General features: G+C 56.4%; 7 protein-coding genes across 7 annotated transcripts; 3 read left to right on the top strand and 4 right to left on the bottom strand.

Annotated features, from left to right (window-relative positions):
• On the bottom strand, nucleotides 1–3,116 carry C7974DRAFT_393472 (peptidase family M41-domain-containing protein). Its single transcript, XM_046141771.1, has 3 exons — nucleotides 2,063–3,116; nucleotides 1,037–1,964; nucleotides 1–989 (listed from the first exon to the last, which is right to left on the bottom strand). Exons 1-3 carry the CDS (start codon nucleotides 2,849–2,851, stop codon nucleotides 175–177), a joined length of 2,532 nt encoding a protein of 843 aa, XP_045998554.1. The 5' UTR covers nucleotides 2,852–3,116; the 3' UTR covers nucleotides 1–174.
• Nucleotides 3,117–3,124: 8 nt separating this feature from the next.
• On the top strand, nucleotides 3,125–4,171 carry C7974DRAFT_178065 (uncharacterized protein). The gene is made up of 2 exons (XM_046136306.1): nucleotides 3,125–3,622; nucleotides 3,670–4,171. Exons 1-2 carry the CDS (start codon nucleotides 3,406–3,408, stop codon nucleotides 3,969–3,971), a joined length of 519 nt encoding a protein of 172 aa, XP_045998553.1. The 5' UTR covers nucleotides 3,125–3,405; the 3' UTR covers nucleotides 3,972–4,171.
• A 103-nt stretch (nucleotides 4,172–4,274) lies between these two features.
• C7974DRAFT_310510 (cytochrome b-c1 complex subunit 8) lies at nucleotides 4,275–4,602 on the bottom strand (the record flags this gene model as incomplete). Its single annotated transcript, XM_046138272.1, has 2 exons — nucleotides 4,275–4,329; nucleotides 4,376–4,602. Coding segments are annotated over 2 exons (282 nt in total), but the record flags the coding sequence as incomplete, so codon positions are not given.
• Nucleotides 4,603–4,965: 363 nt separating this feature from the next.
• Nucleotides 4,966–5,591, bottom strand: C7974DRAFT_358435 (uncharacterized protein). Its single transcript, XM_046139636.1, has 2 exons — nucleotides 5,387–5,591; nucleotides 4,966–5,329 (listed from the first exon to the last, which is right to left on the bottom strand). The coding sequence occupies exons 1-2, from the start codon at nucleotides 5,408–5,410 to the stop codon at nucleotides 5,048–5,050; spliced, it is 306 nt and encodes a 101-aa protein (XP_045998551.1). The 5' UTR covers nucleotides 5,411–5,591; the 3' UTR covers nucleotides 4,966–5,047.
• A 1,284-nt stretch (nucleotides 5,592–6,875) lies between these two features.
• Nucleotides 6,876–9,871, top strand: C7974DRAFT_178052 (Sodium/calcium exchanger protein-domain-containing protein). Its single transcript, XM_046136305.1, has one exon. It carries the CDS (start codon nucleotides 7,218–7,220, stop codon nucleotides 9,459–9,461), a length of 2,244 nt encoding a protein of 747 aa, XP_045998550.1. The 5' UTR covers nucleotides 6,876–7,217; the 3' UTR covers nucleotides 9,462–9,871.
• Nucleotides 9,872–10,599: 728 nt separating this feature from the next.
• On the bottom strand, nucleotides 10,600–12,516 carry C7974DRAFT_178034 (uncharacterized protein). Its single transcript, XM_046136304.1, has 2 exons — nucleotides 12,295–12,516; nucleotides 10,600–12,242 (listed from the first exon to the last, which is right to left on the bottom strand). The coding sequence occupies exons 1-2, from the start codon at nucleotides 12,356–12,358 to the stop codon at nucleotides 10,822–10,824; spliced, it is 1,485 nt and encodes a 494-aa protein (XP_045998549.1). The 5' UTR covers nucleotides 12,359–12,516; the 3' UTR covers nucleotides 10,600–10,821.
• A 571-nt stretch (nucleotides 12,517–13,087) lies between these two features.
• Nucleotides 13,088–14,883, top strand: C7974DRAFT_178031 (uncharacterized protein). The gene is made up of 2 exons (XM_046136303.1): nucleotides 13,088–13,427; nucleotides 13,477–14,883. The coding sequence occupies exons 1-2, from the start codon at nucleotides 13,325–13,327 to the stop codon at nucleotides 14,730–14,732; spliced, it is 1,359 nt and encodes a 452-aa protein (XP_045998548.1). The 5' UTR covers nucleotides 13,088–13,324; the 3' UTR covers nucleotides 14,733–14,883.
• Nucleotides 14,884–15,101: the final 218 nt, after the last annotated feature.

Here is a 15,101-nt window from a genome sequence, read left to right as displayed (position 1 = left end):
AACACACGCACACGCACGCGCACGCGCCTCGCAGCAAGCGCCCCCGTCTAGACTAATCGATGCTGCACGCTCGGATGCAAGAGTGGAATAACGCACCAGGCCGCGGGGAAAGACGCCTGGCAATGTGGGACAAAAGAAAAACCTGCTTCTCCATCGTGTTATGGGCTCGCCCGCTTACACATGGTGTCTTCTCCCCTCGCCCTCGATGAGCGCCACGCTCGGCGGCGGCACTAGCGGCCCCTTCGCGCCCGTCTCGCCCTCGGGGCTCATCTGCCCCGGTGCGCGCCCGTACTCGCCCGAGAAGTACTTGTGGAAGTCCTGAGGGTCCTCGAAGGGCCGCTCGCCGAGCAGACGGATCATGTCCTCGCGGCCGAGCATCTCCTTCTTGAGCAGCTCCTCTGCGACGAGGCCGACTTCGTGCTTCTTCTCGGTCAGCAGGTCGCGGCACTGCTTGTAGGCTTCGTCGACGATGCGCTTGACCTCGGCGTCGATGTTCTTGGCGGTTTCCTCGGAGAAGGGCTTCTGGAACTGCGAGCCTTGGTTGTCGTCGTCGAAGTAGATGTAGCCGATTTTCTTGGTCATGCCCCACTTGGTCACCATGGCGGTCGCCATCTGGGTTACCTTGCGGAAGTCGTCGGACGCGCCGGAAGTCACCGTGTCGAAGTATAGCTCCTCGGAGACGCGGCCGCCGAGTGTCATCGCCATGCGGTCCATCAGCTGGTGCACGTTCATCAGGTAGGTGTCGCCGGCGGGCAGGTACTGCGCATAGCCAAGAGCGCCCTGGCCGCGCGGGATGATGGAAACCTTGAGCAGCGGGTCGGCGTATTTGAAGTACCAGCCGCAGATGGCGTGGCCGGCTTCGTGGTAGGCGACGGTCTTCTTCTCTTCGGGCTTGAGGACGAGGGACTTCTTTTCCAGGCCGCCGATGACGCGCTCGATGGCCTGCTCGAAGTGGACCATGGTTACTGTGTCGGCGGAGTAACGGGCGGCTGGAGGTGTTAGCAGGGTCATGTTGAAGATGTATCAGTAGACTTACCAATCAGCGCGGCTTCGTTGACACAGTTGGCAATATCAGCACCCGAGAACCCAGGTGTGAAAGCCGCCAACCTGCCCTTGAGGAACTCAATATCCTCCTTGGTGATGATCTTCTTCAGATGCACACCAAAGATCTGGCCTCGACCCTCCATAGTCGGGCGATCGATGTTGATATGCCTGTCGAAACGACCCGGACGCATGAGCGCCTTGTCGAGGACATCCGGTCTGTTCGTTCCAGCCAGCACGACAACCTGCTCTGTGGTGTTGAAGCCGTCCATCTCGGTCAGGATCTGGTTGAGGGTGGCCTCGCGCTCGTCGTTGCCGCCGCCGAAGTTCTGCTTCGAGCGGGAGCGGCCGATGGCGTCGATCTCGTCGATGAAGATAATGCAGGGCGTGCTCTTGCGCGCGTTGGCGAACAGATCGCGCACACGCGACGCACCGACACCGACGAACATCTCGACGAACTCGGAGCCGCTCACGCTGAAGAAGGGCACGCCCGACTCGCCGGCGGTGGCCTTGGCGAGCAGTGTCTTACCAGTACCAGGGGGACCGGACAGGACGGCACCACGCGGGATCTTCGCGCCAAGCTTCTGGAATCTGCCGGGGTCCTTCAGGAAGGACACAAACTCCATGATCTCCTGCTTGGCCTCGTCCATGCCGGCGACGTCGGCGAACTTGACCTTGATGTCGGTCTCGTGGTTGAACTTCTTCGCGCGGCTCTTGCCCATGCCGAAGACGCCGCCAGCGCCACCACCGCCACTGCCGGCGCGGCGCGTGAAGTAGAACAGAGCGCCGAGCAGCAGGATGGTGGGGCCGAAGGACAAGAAGGTGCCGAACCACGAGATCTCGCTCGAGTAGGCGACGGGGATGCGCTCAGAGCTGGGGATGCCGAGCTCGTGCTGGGCGACCTCCATCTTGCGCTCAAAGGCCTCGATGGAGCCGATGGTGAAGTGGTAGAAGAAGTTGGAGTTGACCGACGGCGAGTCGGGGTACAGATGGCGGCGACGGCCTCGCGGTGCAGGTGCACCTTGGCCTTGGTGCCATTGAGGATGACAATCTTCTCGACCAGCCCCTTGTCGAGGAACGTGGTGCGGAACTCCTGCCAGGTAATCTCCTTGGTGTTCTCGCTGGGCACGAACAGGCGGTAGGTAAGCCAGGACAGGAAGGCGGCGACGACCATCGACTGGGGGTCCATAGAGCCGAACGGGCCAGGGCCGCCTCCAGGAGCCTCCTTCTTGCCGCTCTTCTGGCTCTGTGGCCCCGGGTCGTGGGCACCGGCCTTTTGCTGCGGCTCGCCGGCCTTGAACTGCTGCTGCTCAGCGGCGCGGCGGGCCATGTTGGTCGTCATGCGCGAGATCTTGGCGGCGGTGGCGAGGTCCAGCTTGTCGCCGCGGGCCAGCTTGTCCATCTCCTCGCGCAGCTCGGGCGGGATGCCCGTCTTCTTGATCTGGGCCATGGCGTCGCGGACCGCCTTCTTCTGCGCCTCGGGCACACCCGTGGTCACGAAATCCACCAGGTGGTCGAGCGTCTGCTCCTCGTGAGCCGTCAGCTTCGACGCGGCCGGGGCGTCGCCGTCCTTTGGTGCGGCCGTGTCCTTGTGTGCTGACTCATCCTTCTTCTCTGCCGCCTCGTGCTTCTCGTCCTTCTTGGGCTCCTCGGGCCCGGTCGCAAACCGCCGGGCGCGCTGCTGGGCGTACAGGCACTGCGGCACGGGCACGCGCCGCCGTAATGTGAAGGGCGCACGCGCAGAGGTTGTGGAGGCGGGGCGCGCGAGGCGCGCGAGCTGGCCGGGGGTGCGGCGTAGGAGGCTCGACATGGCGGGCGCGGTGGGCGGGTGCGCAGTGGTGGAGGTGGCGGGCGGATGCAGCGGTGCGAATGGGCGTGTATGGGGGTTACGGAGTGGTGCGCCTGCAAGATGCTGCCATGCAGCGGGTGTAGAGTGGGAGGGGTAGTGCGCGGGTGGCGGCTGATGGCGAAGCCTCTGTCGAGACGTGACAGCTCAAGTCGTGACGCCGTCGAACGCGCTTAGTCATGTGCGTATTTGACCGCGCGCCGCGGACGAGCCGTGCCCCACCTTTCCGTGCGAGATGCGGACATATATTGCGCTGCAGTGTTCAATTGCACGATTTATTGAACGGCAGTCCCGCCGTGGCGGTTCATGCTCCTGCCCCGCTTCGACTGCTGAAGCCTTGCATGTGAACCCTCTGCATGCAGTCCGGATGTCAGGAACCACTCTAGCATCGAACTCATGCATACAAAGAAACCCCTCTCGAATAATGCTCGCCGAATCTCTACTACTCTCAGACAATATTAATACTACTCAGTGAATCTCGATCATACTCAGTGACCCTCAATCCCTGATACATCGCCATGAAGCTCACCACCGCCACCTACCTCGCCCTCCTCACCTCCCTCGTACCCACCCTCGCCCAAACCAACGCGACCTACCTCACGCTCCCCGCCCTAGTCACCATAGACAACCGCACAGCAATCCAATGCTGGCGTTTTACCACCCCCTTCAAGACCTCCACCGTCCCTGGCACCATTGGCGCGCAGTCCCTCACGCTCGCTAATGCTACAAACCTGTGTACTCGACAACTAATCTGACTTCAATGACTCGACTAACGCGACCAGCCTACACGATCCTGCCCCCGCGATTCAATGGCGGACTGCACACCGCCCCCAGGCCGCAGCTCGTGCACTTCGTGTCGGGGCTGGCGCATGTCACGCTGCCTAGCGGCGCAGCGGAGCTTTGGCTCGTGGGGGGTGCAGGAGGGGTGTTGGTTGCGGCGGATACGACGGGGGAAGGACATGTTACTATGTATCCGAGTGATCAGCAGACGGTGGGCTTGCTTGCGCCGTTTGAGGGGGGAAGGGTGCCAGCGTATGAGGTCTTGAGGGAGGGGGCGTGTGAGGGAGAGCAAAGTTTTCTGTAGACAGCGAGACTGGTAACCGGGACTCTCGGAGTGGTGTGAGTGTTGCCGCGGGTTTTGCTGTTTTGTTCAGAGATAGACGACGTGATAGTGGAATGTCGATATTGACCCAGATGCGCTTTCATCATGGTGTTCGTCTGTGGAATGGTAGTGAATGCAGCTATTTGTAAGACCGGTCATACGCAGCATATTGACGGTCAATTGACAATGCTGTAGATTGCACGACGAACGGTTGATGTACAATCTATTCGTCGACTCGAAGACGCCCGCCTCATCTAAGTATACATGTCGCATCCATCCGCTCTCTTACTCCGCGTCGCCGAACTCAGCGCGGCCCTGCTTGGAGTTGAGGTACTCGTTCCTGCGCACGTCAGTCTCACCCTCCACACACATTCCTCTCGACTCACCTCTCAATCGCCCACTCCATCGCAGCGTAGCCGGCAATCAGCGGGGGAATGAAGTACAGGACCTGGTTCCGCGAGCGGCGCACGACGTTCCAGAAGCCCTTTCCGATGAAGTTTGCCATCGGGCGCTGTCGGTTGGGGCTGAGCGAGTACGTGACCACGCCCTTGCCGGGTCGGCCACCGCCCTCATAGGGGTTGCCCCAGGAGCCGATGTGCCATCTGTGTGCGGTCAGCCTGCTGCGCGATTGACTGTGTAGCGTGCGGTGTGGGCGGGTTTGGTGCGGTGCACGGGAGTGCGTCGGGCGGAGGATGCGATTGCGGGGGCGTGGCGCGGACGTACGTGTTCTTGACCCTCGCGTTGGGATCGGAGCCGCCGCCAGCCATTGTGAGATATGTTGTCGGGGGGTGGGTGGTGCGATTGGGGTGGTGGGTGGTCGTTGAGTGAGCTTCAGGGCAGCTCTCGCGACGGTCAGTGTTCTGCAGACACGTGACCCTTCAGGCTTGGCGCTGTCAGTGAGTTAAGGCGGCCATGATTGGCTGCACGGCACGAACTCAGGAATTGGCACACATCATGCAGCGGAGGTCACGGACTTGTTGGAGAATCATATTGCAATTGCTATCGAATGCTCGACCGTCGGCCTGCCACGATCGAGCTGCATGTCCAGCAGCGCCGGTCTATCCTATCACCCGGATGACCAGCACGAAGAACACTACGATGATGAGCGCGAACGGCAGCATCATGCGCACGCTCTCCATGTTGCCTCTCTCTATGATCTGGTTGTTTGCCTCGATATCGGCCTCGCTGTACTGCGGGCGCTGCCCGACCGGCCACAGCTCGCCGTACCGGTTGCCCGGCGCCGACTCGTACAGCTCGCCCTCTGGAGACTTGAATGTGTACACCTGCGTGTCGGCGTCGTACCCTACGCGCTCGTAGCCCTCGGGGAGGCGAGAGGCATCCTGGTCGTGTTAGCCGCTGCGGGCGTGTTGCGTGCGAGTCGCGTGACGTAGACTTACATCGTCATTGTCTCTGTACGCCATTGTGGATCTTGTGAACGGGAGTGAGTCTGTGAGGTGGTTAAGCTGTACGAAAACGAGTGTAGATTGATGTACAGCAATCAAGGATTTGTGATGTAGGTTTGTTTGTGAGTTTCAGGATCACGGCAGCGTGCAACATCTATCTCGTACATGAGTGTGGCAGTGCCAGTGCCTTGCCTGAGCAGCAACGTGCGTACCCAGTCGGGGCTGTGAGGTCGCCGAAGGGTAAGGCATCCCGCAGCGCCAAGACCGTAGTTTCCACACTGACGCGACGCCATCCTTCAGGAACATAACACACACTCAGTGATGATACTGAGTTAAGACTGATAATTTAAGACCTGTCATGAGTCGCAGCTGGTGACATCCCCGCGATTGTTAGAGCTCAGATGCAGATCCAAAAACCAGCGGCCTGCGATTGAACCACCGTATATTTCGTAGTCCGCGCAACTCCACAGAAGCAGGTTGCTAGTATTGGAGATCCATAGCGGCTGTTTGAGCCGAGTATAGTTGTCTTAGAGCCTATGGATGCGTAGATCTCAACCTTCATGTCAGCCTCGCTATTTCTCACGGCATCTGTTCGCTGCTTTAGTCTTCCCTTCGAGTCCACACCTCCATATCGCAGACGATTAATCCCAAATGTCTCGTGGTTCCTGACACCTGAAATCCAACCAAATGCCCTCAGTGGGCTACCGCTCGGTCTACCTACCGAAGTTTGCGACCAAATGCCTCACGCTTTTGATCGGCAGACAGATAATTGTCAGCCAGAACCGGTGAAGATACAGCCAGGTTTGCTGGTAGGATGGAGGCGCACGAGTAGACTGCAACTTTACAGCAGACAGCGATGGTCTTCTAATAATTACGACCATATCACAACGATGGCCGATCACGTGCGGACTCATGTACACGGCGGAGGATAGCAACGAGGTCATCGCCTCAGAGCAAACTTGAATTATTCTACACGTCGAAATAAGGTAGCGATCTGGCTGCAGCCCTAACTGTAGCCTCTTCCCCGCTTCGGTGCCGAGTTTCCGCTCGGATTTTGAAGTTTCTTCCTCCTCGTGAGACCGTAGCGAGTGCGCGACCGTCTTATCGAGACGATAACAGAGTACCGTCCCTGAACTAGGCATATGCGCTCACACGTGTGGAAGCTACCATGGTTCGTGGGGAACTGGCGCGTTGCAGACCGGATTGCTATCCACAAGACCGGCACCAGTGGACCTCAAATCCTCGAACCTGGGGATCAGGGCCCACACCATCACTGCACCCTCGGTATTGTCGACCGCTCCTCACAAGGAGAAAGACTGGTTCGTATAAAGAGCCTTGGCAGCTGCGCCGACAAGTCTTGTTTTGTTTTCTACGTTCAATACTGTCGGTGATCTTCTACCGAGCACCTGCACACCGCAACGCCACGTTTGCTACAGCCCTTTCCGTTCTCGGCCGTCTAGCGAGCACCCCGGCGGCGAGCAACTTCTGTCAACGCAACCACCTGCCTCGGTCGTCATACGATAAAGCGATCGGCTGCGTTCTCATCATCGACACACTTAGCTCCACTCACTTCTTTGACATTCGCCATCTCTGACCAAACAGTCACCAATCGGTGTTCCAGATCATTCGCGCCACTGCACCGCCTCACTGCGTGACCCTAGCGCTCTACGTCACCTAGCGACCAATTGACTGGGACCAAGCCGGCATAAGCTTGCCGAGCCATAGATAAGACACCGACGCCTCACTTTCCAAGGCTTGAACACCTTGGGTATTTGTGCTCTCTTGCACACACTCAGCTCACGCAACTCGCTCACCACTTCAATCGATGGGAGAACCCGACGAACCTTCTTTACCGCGCAGTGTCACGTCCAAGGCTGCAGCAGCACTCGGTCTGGGACGCAACAAGCACTCGCAGCCTGTCCTGCCCACCGCCAACAGCCACACTTCCCCAGCGCGTGCCGCCTCCAACACCAGCACCCTCGGCGAGAAGCCCAGCGACAGCCCCAGCAATCAAGATGACCAACTCAATACCCAGGGAGATGGAGATTCGTCTTCCGCCGTAGAGAAGGCCCCCAAGCAGCCGCTCTCCATCCGCATGAAGAACGGCTCGCTCCGTTTCCTCACTCACACCAAAAATGCCTTGACACACAGCTGGATCAACGTCATGCTCGTGTTCGTACCTATCGGTATCATCGTCAGACTCCTCGATCTCAAACCTGAGATCGTTTTCTCCATGAACGCCATCGCCATCATCCCACTCGCCGGACTCCTAGCGCACGCGACCGAAGTCGTCGCCGAGCGCGTTGGAGATACATTGGGAGCGCTGATGAACGTTTCTTTCGGCAATGCCGTCGAGCTCATTCTGTTCATCATCCTGCTGTCCTCCAATCAAATCGAAGTCGTGCAGGCGTCACTTCTAGGATCCATCCTAGCAAACTTGCTGCTCATTCTGGGCATGGCCTTCCTTCTTGGAGGTCTCAGATACCAGGAGCAGGTCTACAACAGTACCGTGACCCAGATGAGCGGCGTAATGCTTGCACTGGCTGTCATGAGTCTGCTACTTCCGACTGCATTCCACGCTGCGTTCAGCGACAACGCCATTGCCGACCACGAGACGCTCTATGTCAGTCGCGGCACCAGTGTCATTCTGTTGATTGTCTACGGCCTGTACTTGCTTTTCCAGCTGAAGAGCCATCGCTATTTGTACGCCAGCACTCCTCAGCACATCATCGATGAAGAGTCGCACCCGGGTGTTCTAGCTAGCGCTTTCGAGTCATCCAGCTCATCGTCGTCGTCTTCCAGCTCCAGCTCTGACGAAAGCGATGGTTCTTCGCGCTCTGCCGGCACACTCCAGCGCAAGGCCAAACGCATGGTGCGCAGGCTTCGCCGCAAGTCCAGTGCAAGCTCCAAGGATGCTTTGGCTCAGCCGGACCTTGGAGGCGCACGCATCGGCAGCGCCGACAGGAACGCCAGCGTTGGCAGCGCTATTCCCCGCCATGTTGACGAGCCGATCATGAGTGGCGATGAAGCCGACGAAGACGTCAACGCACCTCGCGTCCGGGACTTCGAGGTCGCTTCACATGCATCTGTTCCTCACACCAAGCGCGAGAAGCGTAGGCACAAGGACAAGAGCAAGAAAAGACATCGCCAGAAGGAGGACGTTTTTGATGAGAAGGCAGCAGTGCCGGAGCCAAAGCCTAAAGTCGCCTTTGCCGAGGAGGTTCAAGAGGGCGACGCTGCTCCAGTAACTGGGCGCCGGGCTTATCGACCTGCTCTTCCTTCACTGCTTTCCAACAACGTCTTCTCAAATCCGCAGAACCCTACTCCCGTCGGCACACCCGCGCCAAACATCCGCATGGCAGCTCCTAGGGCGCCCCTCCGCCGGACCCGGTCGTTACCTGAGCGCATAGATCGTACACCGTCGCAGTCTGGCACTAATAATGCCAACGCGCCAGCACCTCTTCAGCAAGCTGCGATCGTCCATGATGAAGACGATGACGAGCACCCTGTCATGTCCGTCAAAGCCGCCGTCTTCATGTTGCTCATCAGCACCGGCCTCGTCGCCGTCTGTGCCGACTTCATGAGTGACGCCATCGAGCCTATGGTCGAATCCTCCGGTGTCAGCCAGGCCTTCATTGGTCTCATCATTCTTCCCATCGTTGGTAACGCCGCCGAACACGTCACTGCCGTCTCTGTGGCCATGAAGAACAAGGTCGACCTGGCCATCGGTATCGCTGTTGGGTCCTCAATCCAGATCGCCATTTTCATCACGCCCGTCATCGTCATCCTGGGCTGGATGATGAACAAAGAGATGACCCTCTATTTCAACATCTTCGAGACTGTCGCACTCTTCGTCACAGTTCTCGTCGTTAATTTCTTGGTTCTGGACGGCAGGAGTAACTACCTCGAGGGTAGTTTGCTCATCGCCGCCTACGTTATCATTGCGCTTTCGAGTTTCTTCTACCCAGATGGCTGCGACGCATCTGCCATTGGTGGCAACCAGAGCACGTGCACCGGCAACACTGTCGTTCACGCCGCGCAGATGGTCAAGCGCCTGGCCGGGTATTAGTCCAGCAATAACTCGGCTTAGAGAGCCTGAAGCTGGCTACGATTAACATGACTATCGGCGATGCTGTCATCTAACCTGCGCATCGTACGATTGTGGGGCTTGAGCAGGTGAAGTGCTCGCCCCGGTGGCTATGTCCGCCCTTACGAACTGTCTTTTCCGATCAGATATTTAGAGTAGTTTAGTGGTATCACGTCTTTGGTACAGATAATATCACACGTTACGATACAACCTGACCCATTCTTGTGAAGTCCATCGCCCCGTGCTATCTTCCGGCCGAGAAGCGCGATACTATATGGAAAGCCAACGAGTTGCACTCACGATTTCACGCCCTTGTTGACGTGCATCTCCACGCCTCGTACCCAGATCTCAATAACCATTCGCAAAGACACTGTGATCCGCGAGCACCCCAATAACAAGCACACACGAAGGACCTCACAGGAGCAGAGCGAAAGCAGAGTGGCGAGTGCATACATTCAATCCTCTACAATACACGATCCGCAAAAACACAGCACGAGATTTTGTAGCCTTAAAGGCTTGTACAGAGCAAGCAGTAACTAGAATTCCCGCCGCAGTGTATTCAGAGCCTCCTTAAACTCTCTTAATTCAGAAAATAGATGGTCGGTGTCGTGGTGCGGCCAGCGCGCTGCGTAGTGTCGTGCTTCGTGTGATGAGAAAGTGGTGTTTGCTTTGTGTGTGGGTGTTTGTTTCGGCGTGTTGAGTCTGTGTGTATCGATGATGTGTGTGCAGATTTTGTGTGTTAAGTGTTGATGTGGGTGTTGTGTCGTGAGTTGGAAGGCGGCGAGAGGGGGCGTGGGTGTGCGACGCCAGGTAAGAACCGGAGGTTTAGAGGCGTGAGGTGAGTTTATGGGTTCTGTGTCGCGGCGAGGAGGGTGGAGATGGTCGCTGGCGATTGTCATTTCCTGCTGATGTCCCTTTGCTATCGCTATCTCGAAGGGGTTGGGTTTTGACTAGGTGAGTACGGTCGGTATTGCGCTCTTGGATGCGGTGAGCGGTGTGAGTAGGCTGCGTGTGCTGCTGTGCACGACTAGCTCGGTGTATGGCTTTGATGGCAGTGGTACCGTAGACGAACGGCTGGCCGTGATTGTCGTTGCTGGGAGAGGAAGCGAGGGCTGTCATCGAGGCGTTGCTCAGGCATATATACCGGCGTTCTGTGGACTACTGGGTACGGGCGCCGTATGTATCAACCCGTTGATCCAAGGCGAGTGTACTGAGGGGGCCCTGGAAGCGTGGAAGGTGCAGAGACATGGAAGGGTAACGAGGAAGGTCCTTGTACAAGTTGCAGAGTAAAGGAGCGCAGAGGATCGCATTTCGATGATTTCGTGCGTCCGGCAGTCTTCGCTCAAGTCTGAGTCTGCGCACCATTCCTAATCTCGACTAACTTGGCTGGATTACTGGCTCTGACACCGGGCGATCTTACGGGATACCTCTTCACGAAGCCCGCGAAGAACTTATCCCGCACATCTTCAGGGCTTGCATTCTCCCATGCGTTCTTGTCGTTGATTGGCATTGGTGTCACCGAGTCAAGCACTTTGTCCACCGTCTTTGCCAGCCGCCGGCCCTCGGGCGAGTCGAAGCCGCCGAGAGCCTGCCATGCGATCTTGGTAGCGACGAAGCTGATTGTGTTGGACTCGTATATGCCTTCTTCCCGCTCTTGTTCTTTGAGCTCGAGGCACTTCGAGATAATCATTGCGGCGTGGTTGCGGAGTATGGTGTTCGCGGGCGACGGGTCGAGCGAGTTGATGATATGGAGGAGACAGATGTGGACGGTGTTGTAGAGCATCAGTGCGGTGGCTGAGATGTAGTTTGAGACTCCTAGCTCTTTCGCTAAGGGACTCAATATCTTGGCTGGATCTACTTGTGAGGCATTGAAGCTTTCGTAGTCTGGATACAGTTTCTGAAGGTCCTCTAGAGTTTCTTGCACACGTTGCCGCAGCGGTTCGTAGGTCCACAATGGCGCAGTCCCGTTTAGTAAGGCGTTGTGATCGCTTTTGAGCTGTGTACAGTCGGCCAGGCAGTCAAAAATACGGTGTTGGAGCTTCATAAATTCAGTAGCATTGGCCGGCGGTGGCACGCGCTTCCATTCGTCTCTGGCGTAGAGCGACGGTCTTGATTCTGCAAGTGCGCCTATGATCGATAGTATTCGCAGTCCTCGAAACATGGTCGCAGTATTTCCAATGGTTTCTGTCGGCGGTCCGCGCATAGCCATGATAGCCTCTAACCCGCGGTGATGCTTGAAGAAATTCTGTGGACCGGTTGGCAGGAATATCTCGAGCAGCATGCAGGTTAATGCTGTGAGGATCGTCTCGTCGGTGGTCTGGAGGTCGGGCTGGGTCAAATGGAAGTTGAACTGCCGCAGAACCTCGCCGTACTGAGCGTAGCCGCGCCGAGTGATCTGAGTTTGGCGGTGCTGCTTGCCGAAGAACGTTACAGACAAGCTAAGCATGGACTGTCGGAGAAGATCAACGCCTGGATTGCTGAGCTCGAATCCGGCTGCCTGAGCCTCGATCATGTTACACGCCAGCTCAACTGGCCCTCCTCTCAGTAGGTTTTTGCGCGTGTATGCCAGACATATCAAGTCATCAAATGCATCAAAAGAGAGCTGCGGCGGCGGAGTCGGACTATCGCCGGACAGGATAAGAGCAGTGTCTGGATATGACTCGCTCTGGAAGTCGGTGTTCTGACTGATCCACGTCGCTTCCTTTGGCCCGTCGCATTCAAGGCCTCTCTTCTTGCAGCGAAGACACACTGGGCGCGTCTCGTCTGAAGATGTTTAGGACTTTTATTGCATACAAGCGATCACGGAAACACTCACCACATTTGACGCGCCGTTTTCGACAATTAAGGCACCCCTTCGAGCGCCCACCCCTGCTAACCATGCTGTCGACGTTCTAGCGTGTCAGGTGGGGGCGAGATCTCCGCATCCGATTCACGCGGTCGGCCAAATGCTCTGTTTTGCTTCTGCTGATTTCCGCCGGAGATTCGAGATTTGCGCGACTGTGTTGCCGCTTCATTTTCAGTTGATGAAGTGCACGCTGTACGTGTGCAGGGATGGATCGACGACGTAGTCTGAGTGGCTGAGTCTTCGGTGCCAAGCCCCGCTCAACCTCCGACATGACAACCCTCAGTACGCGGCCCGCCCACCACTTCGCATCTAACACTACATTCAATAAGCACATGCTCCATTGTCTGAATACCAGTCCGGTTGGACCAGCATCAGTCCCTCTATGCCGCGATGTGCCGCTGAGCAAGGCCAGTCTGCCAAGGCACGGGCCTCGAATGATGTCAAGTCACGTGTCTGAGACGCCGAGGTCGATCTCGTTGCAACAAAGAAGTAGGGTGGGGAGAAAGACGAATGGGCAACAACCATAACAACAGTAGCCTTGTCGCCTCAGTGTATGACTGTGAGCACCTTGTATGCCATATCGCCAGGATGTTCTACAGTGTTAGGATGAGTCTGCAGCTGGCTCTAAAGGTAGGTAGGTTTATGTCGGCTAGTGTGTGGACTGATCTCGCGCTCAACTAGCATCTCGGTCAGTGCCCCTTGGTACATGATAAGTCTCTACATTAAGGCAAGTATGTACTGACCTGCGTATCGGATTCATGTCTCAGCACCTGTCTTTGCACGACGGGTGTCATATGTAAGCAGCCACATCTGCGATATGGCTATCACCGGCACCGCTTGGTGAGAGAGAGGATTGATTCATGCCATGCTTGCTCCAGCGGTCTCTCACCTTCACCAGCTCCACGCCGCTAGCTCCGCAAGGCTACCTAGTTACTGTATATCAAGTCACCCACGCTGAGCACTGCCTCGTACCTCTTATCACCGCACTCCCATAATCAGCATGCTTTTACTAGATCTACCTCCAGAGTTATTTCAGCGGATCATTGGGATCCACGCCACCACAGTGAGCGCTCGACGGGCTGCTAGAGCGCGCGAGGTATCCAGTAAGACGAGCATGCCGTTCACTTTGCGTTCCACATTAACATCAGCTAGAAACATTCCGCGATTATATCAACGAAGAGCTGTTCGCGAGACAGTCGGTCAGCAAATTTAAGGCTCGTGAAGGGAAAAGGCTGCTCAAGAAGAACCTAGCCTTGTTTCTTAGCTATCGAGCGAAGGCATTGCATGGAGCTCCAGGCTTTCTTCCCGAACTCATTCATGCTACAGTCGAGAAGCTTGTGGACTTCGTCGGGTCCGCGGACCTTACAGCACGAACTCGGTGGACCGAAACGGTTACGCAGGTGATAGCTCGCCGTTATGGCTCCGTCAACGCCGCGATTGCGCCCTACCTATACCAGCTTCGGGATCTGAAAGATGATCGAATAAGCTATACTGCTCTTGCCGTGGCGTTGTATGCCAGAGATACGGATGTGGCTGCAGCTATGATCGGAGCTGGGATGAATCCTTGGGATCAGAGCTGTCTCTTCAGCTGTGCAATCTACATTACAACGGAAGTGAATGATCTTCACATCTTGAAGATGCTCCTTTCCGCCGCCGACAAACTCGATATGGACATGAGTAGTGAGAGTCGAAAGAAGCTGCAGTATCGGACAATTACCAGGTCAATTCATAACGCAACTCATGCTGGTTATTGGGATGTGGCGGTATTGTTGCTCGTGTGGGGTGCTACAAACATCAAGAAACCTCCTTGCAGTACTGTCAAGTTCTGGATGGAACGCGCAGCAGCAGCCGATGGTCTGGACTTTCTCGACAATATTCGCAAGCTTGGTTATATCCGGCACAGCATCAGCAACTATGCACATTGCATTATCCGGGGCCTGCTCAGAAACCCTATGCCCGATTCAGCCCTTCGGTTCTGTATTCGAAATGGGTTGTTAAACGAGCACAACAAGACCAGCACATGTAAAAACACTTCTTATCACCATCTCCTAAATCTGGCTGTCTTGGAACGGAACATCCTCCTGGCTAAGGCTGCACTTGCTGTCAATGCATATGCCGACCAGCCCGCCGCACTTAGAACCGCCATAAGCCTCGGCGACACATCCATGGTTCGGTTCCTCCTTGACAGCGGCGTAGATCCCGAGGGACTGATGCATCCGCCTGTGGAGAAGACTACGTGTGAGCTTGCAGAGCCTGATTCTGAAGTTTACCATGCACTGAAGTCTGCAATCCACAAGAAGATGCAACGACTGGGCACAAACTATCGTCCGCCACACCAGGTGGTCCGTACCAGCAAGAAAGATCCAGGTGTTTATGTGGCCTACACCTTTCACGCCCCCAGACCCTGATTACGAGGCTCAGACAGCGAAGCTCTAAAGTCTACGACACATACCTTTGAGCGAGCTTCACCCCCCTGGCGATCCTAAGTCTCTTGATATATTCCAATCCCTTGATTCCTTCATTACGTTCGTTCTCTTTCACTGTTAGGTACGAAACATCGTATACGATCTTTTCATTACCCATGCCTCCCCTTCTTCGAAGATCAAAGTTTCCCCACGCTCAGAAAGGCAGTATCCCCAAATGAAGACATCTCGCACAGACAAGCATCCTGCAGCTACGAGCACGGGTCTACATCGTAGATATTGAACCTATGATCATTACAGCAAGCGTCAATTCCCTTAGTTCTCAGCTTCCCAATATACAATCTTCACCTACGA

Source organism: Boeremia exigua, assembly GCF_020726555.1.
Source record: "Boeremia exigua strain MPI-SDFR-AT-0100 chromosome Unknown C7974scaffold_5, whole genome shotgun sequence".
NCBI lineage: Eukaryota > Fungi > Ascomycota > Dothideomycetes > Pleosporales > Didymellaceae > Boeremia > Boeremia exigua.
This window is presented reverse-complemented; position numbering and strand designations above follow the sequence as displayed.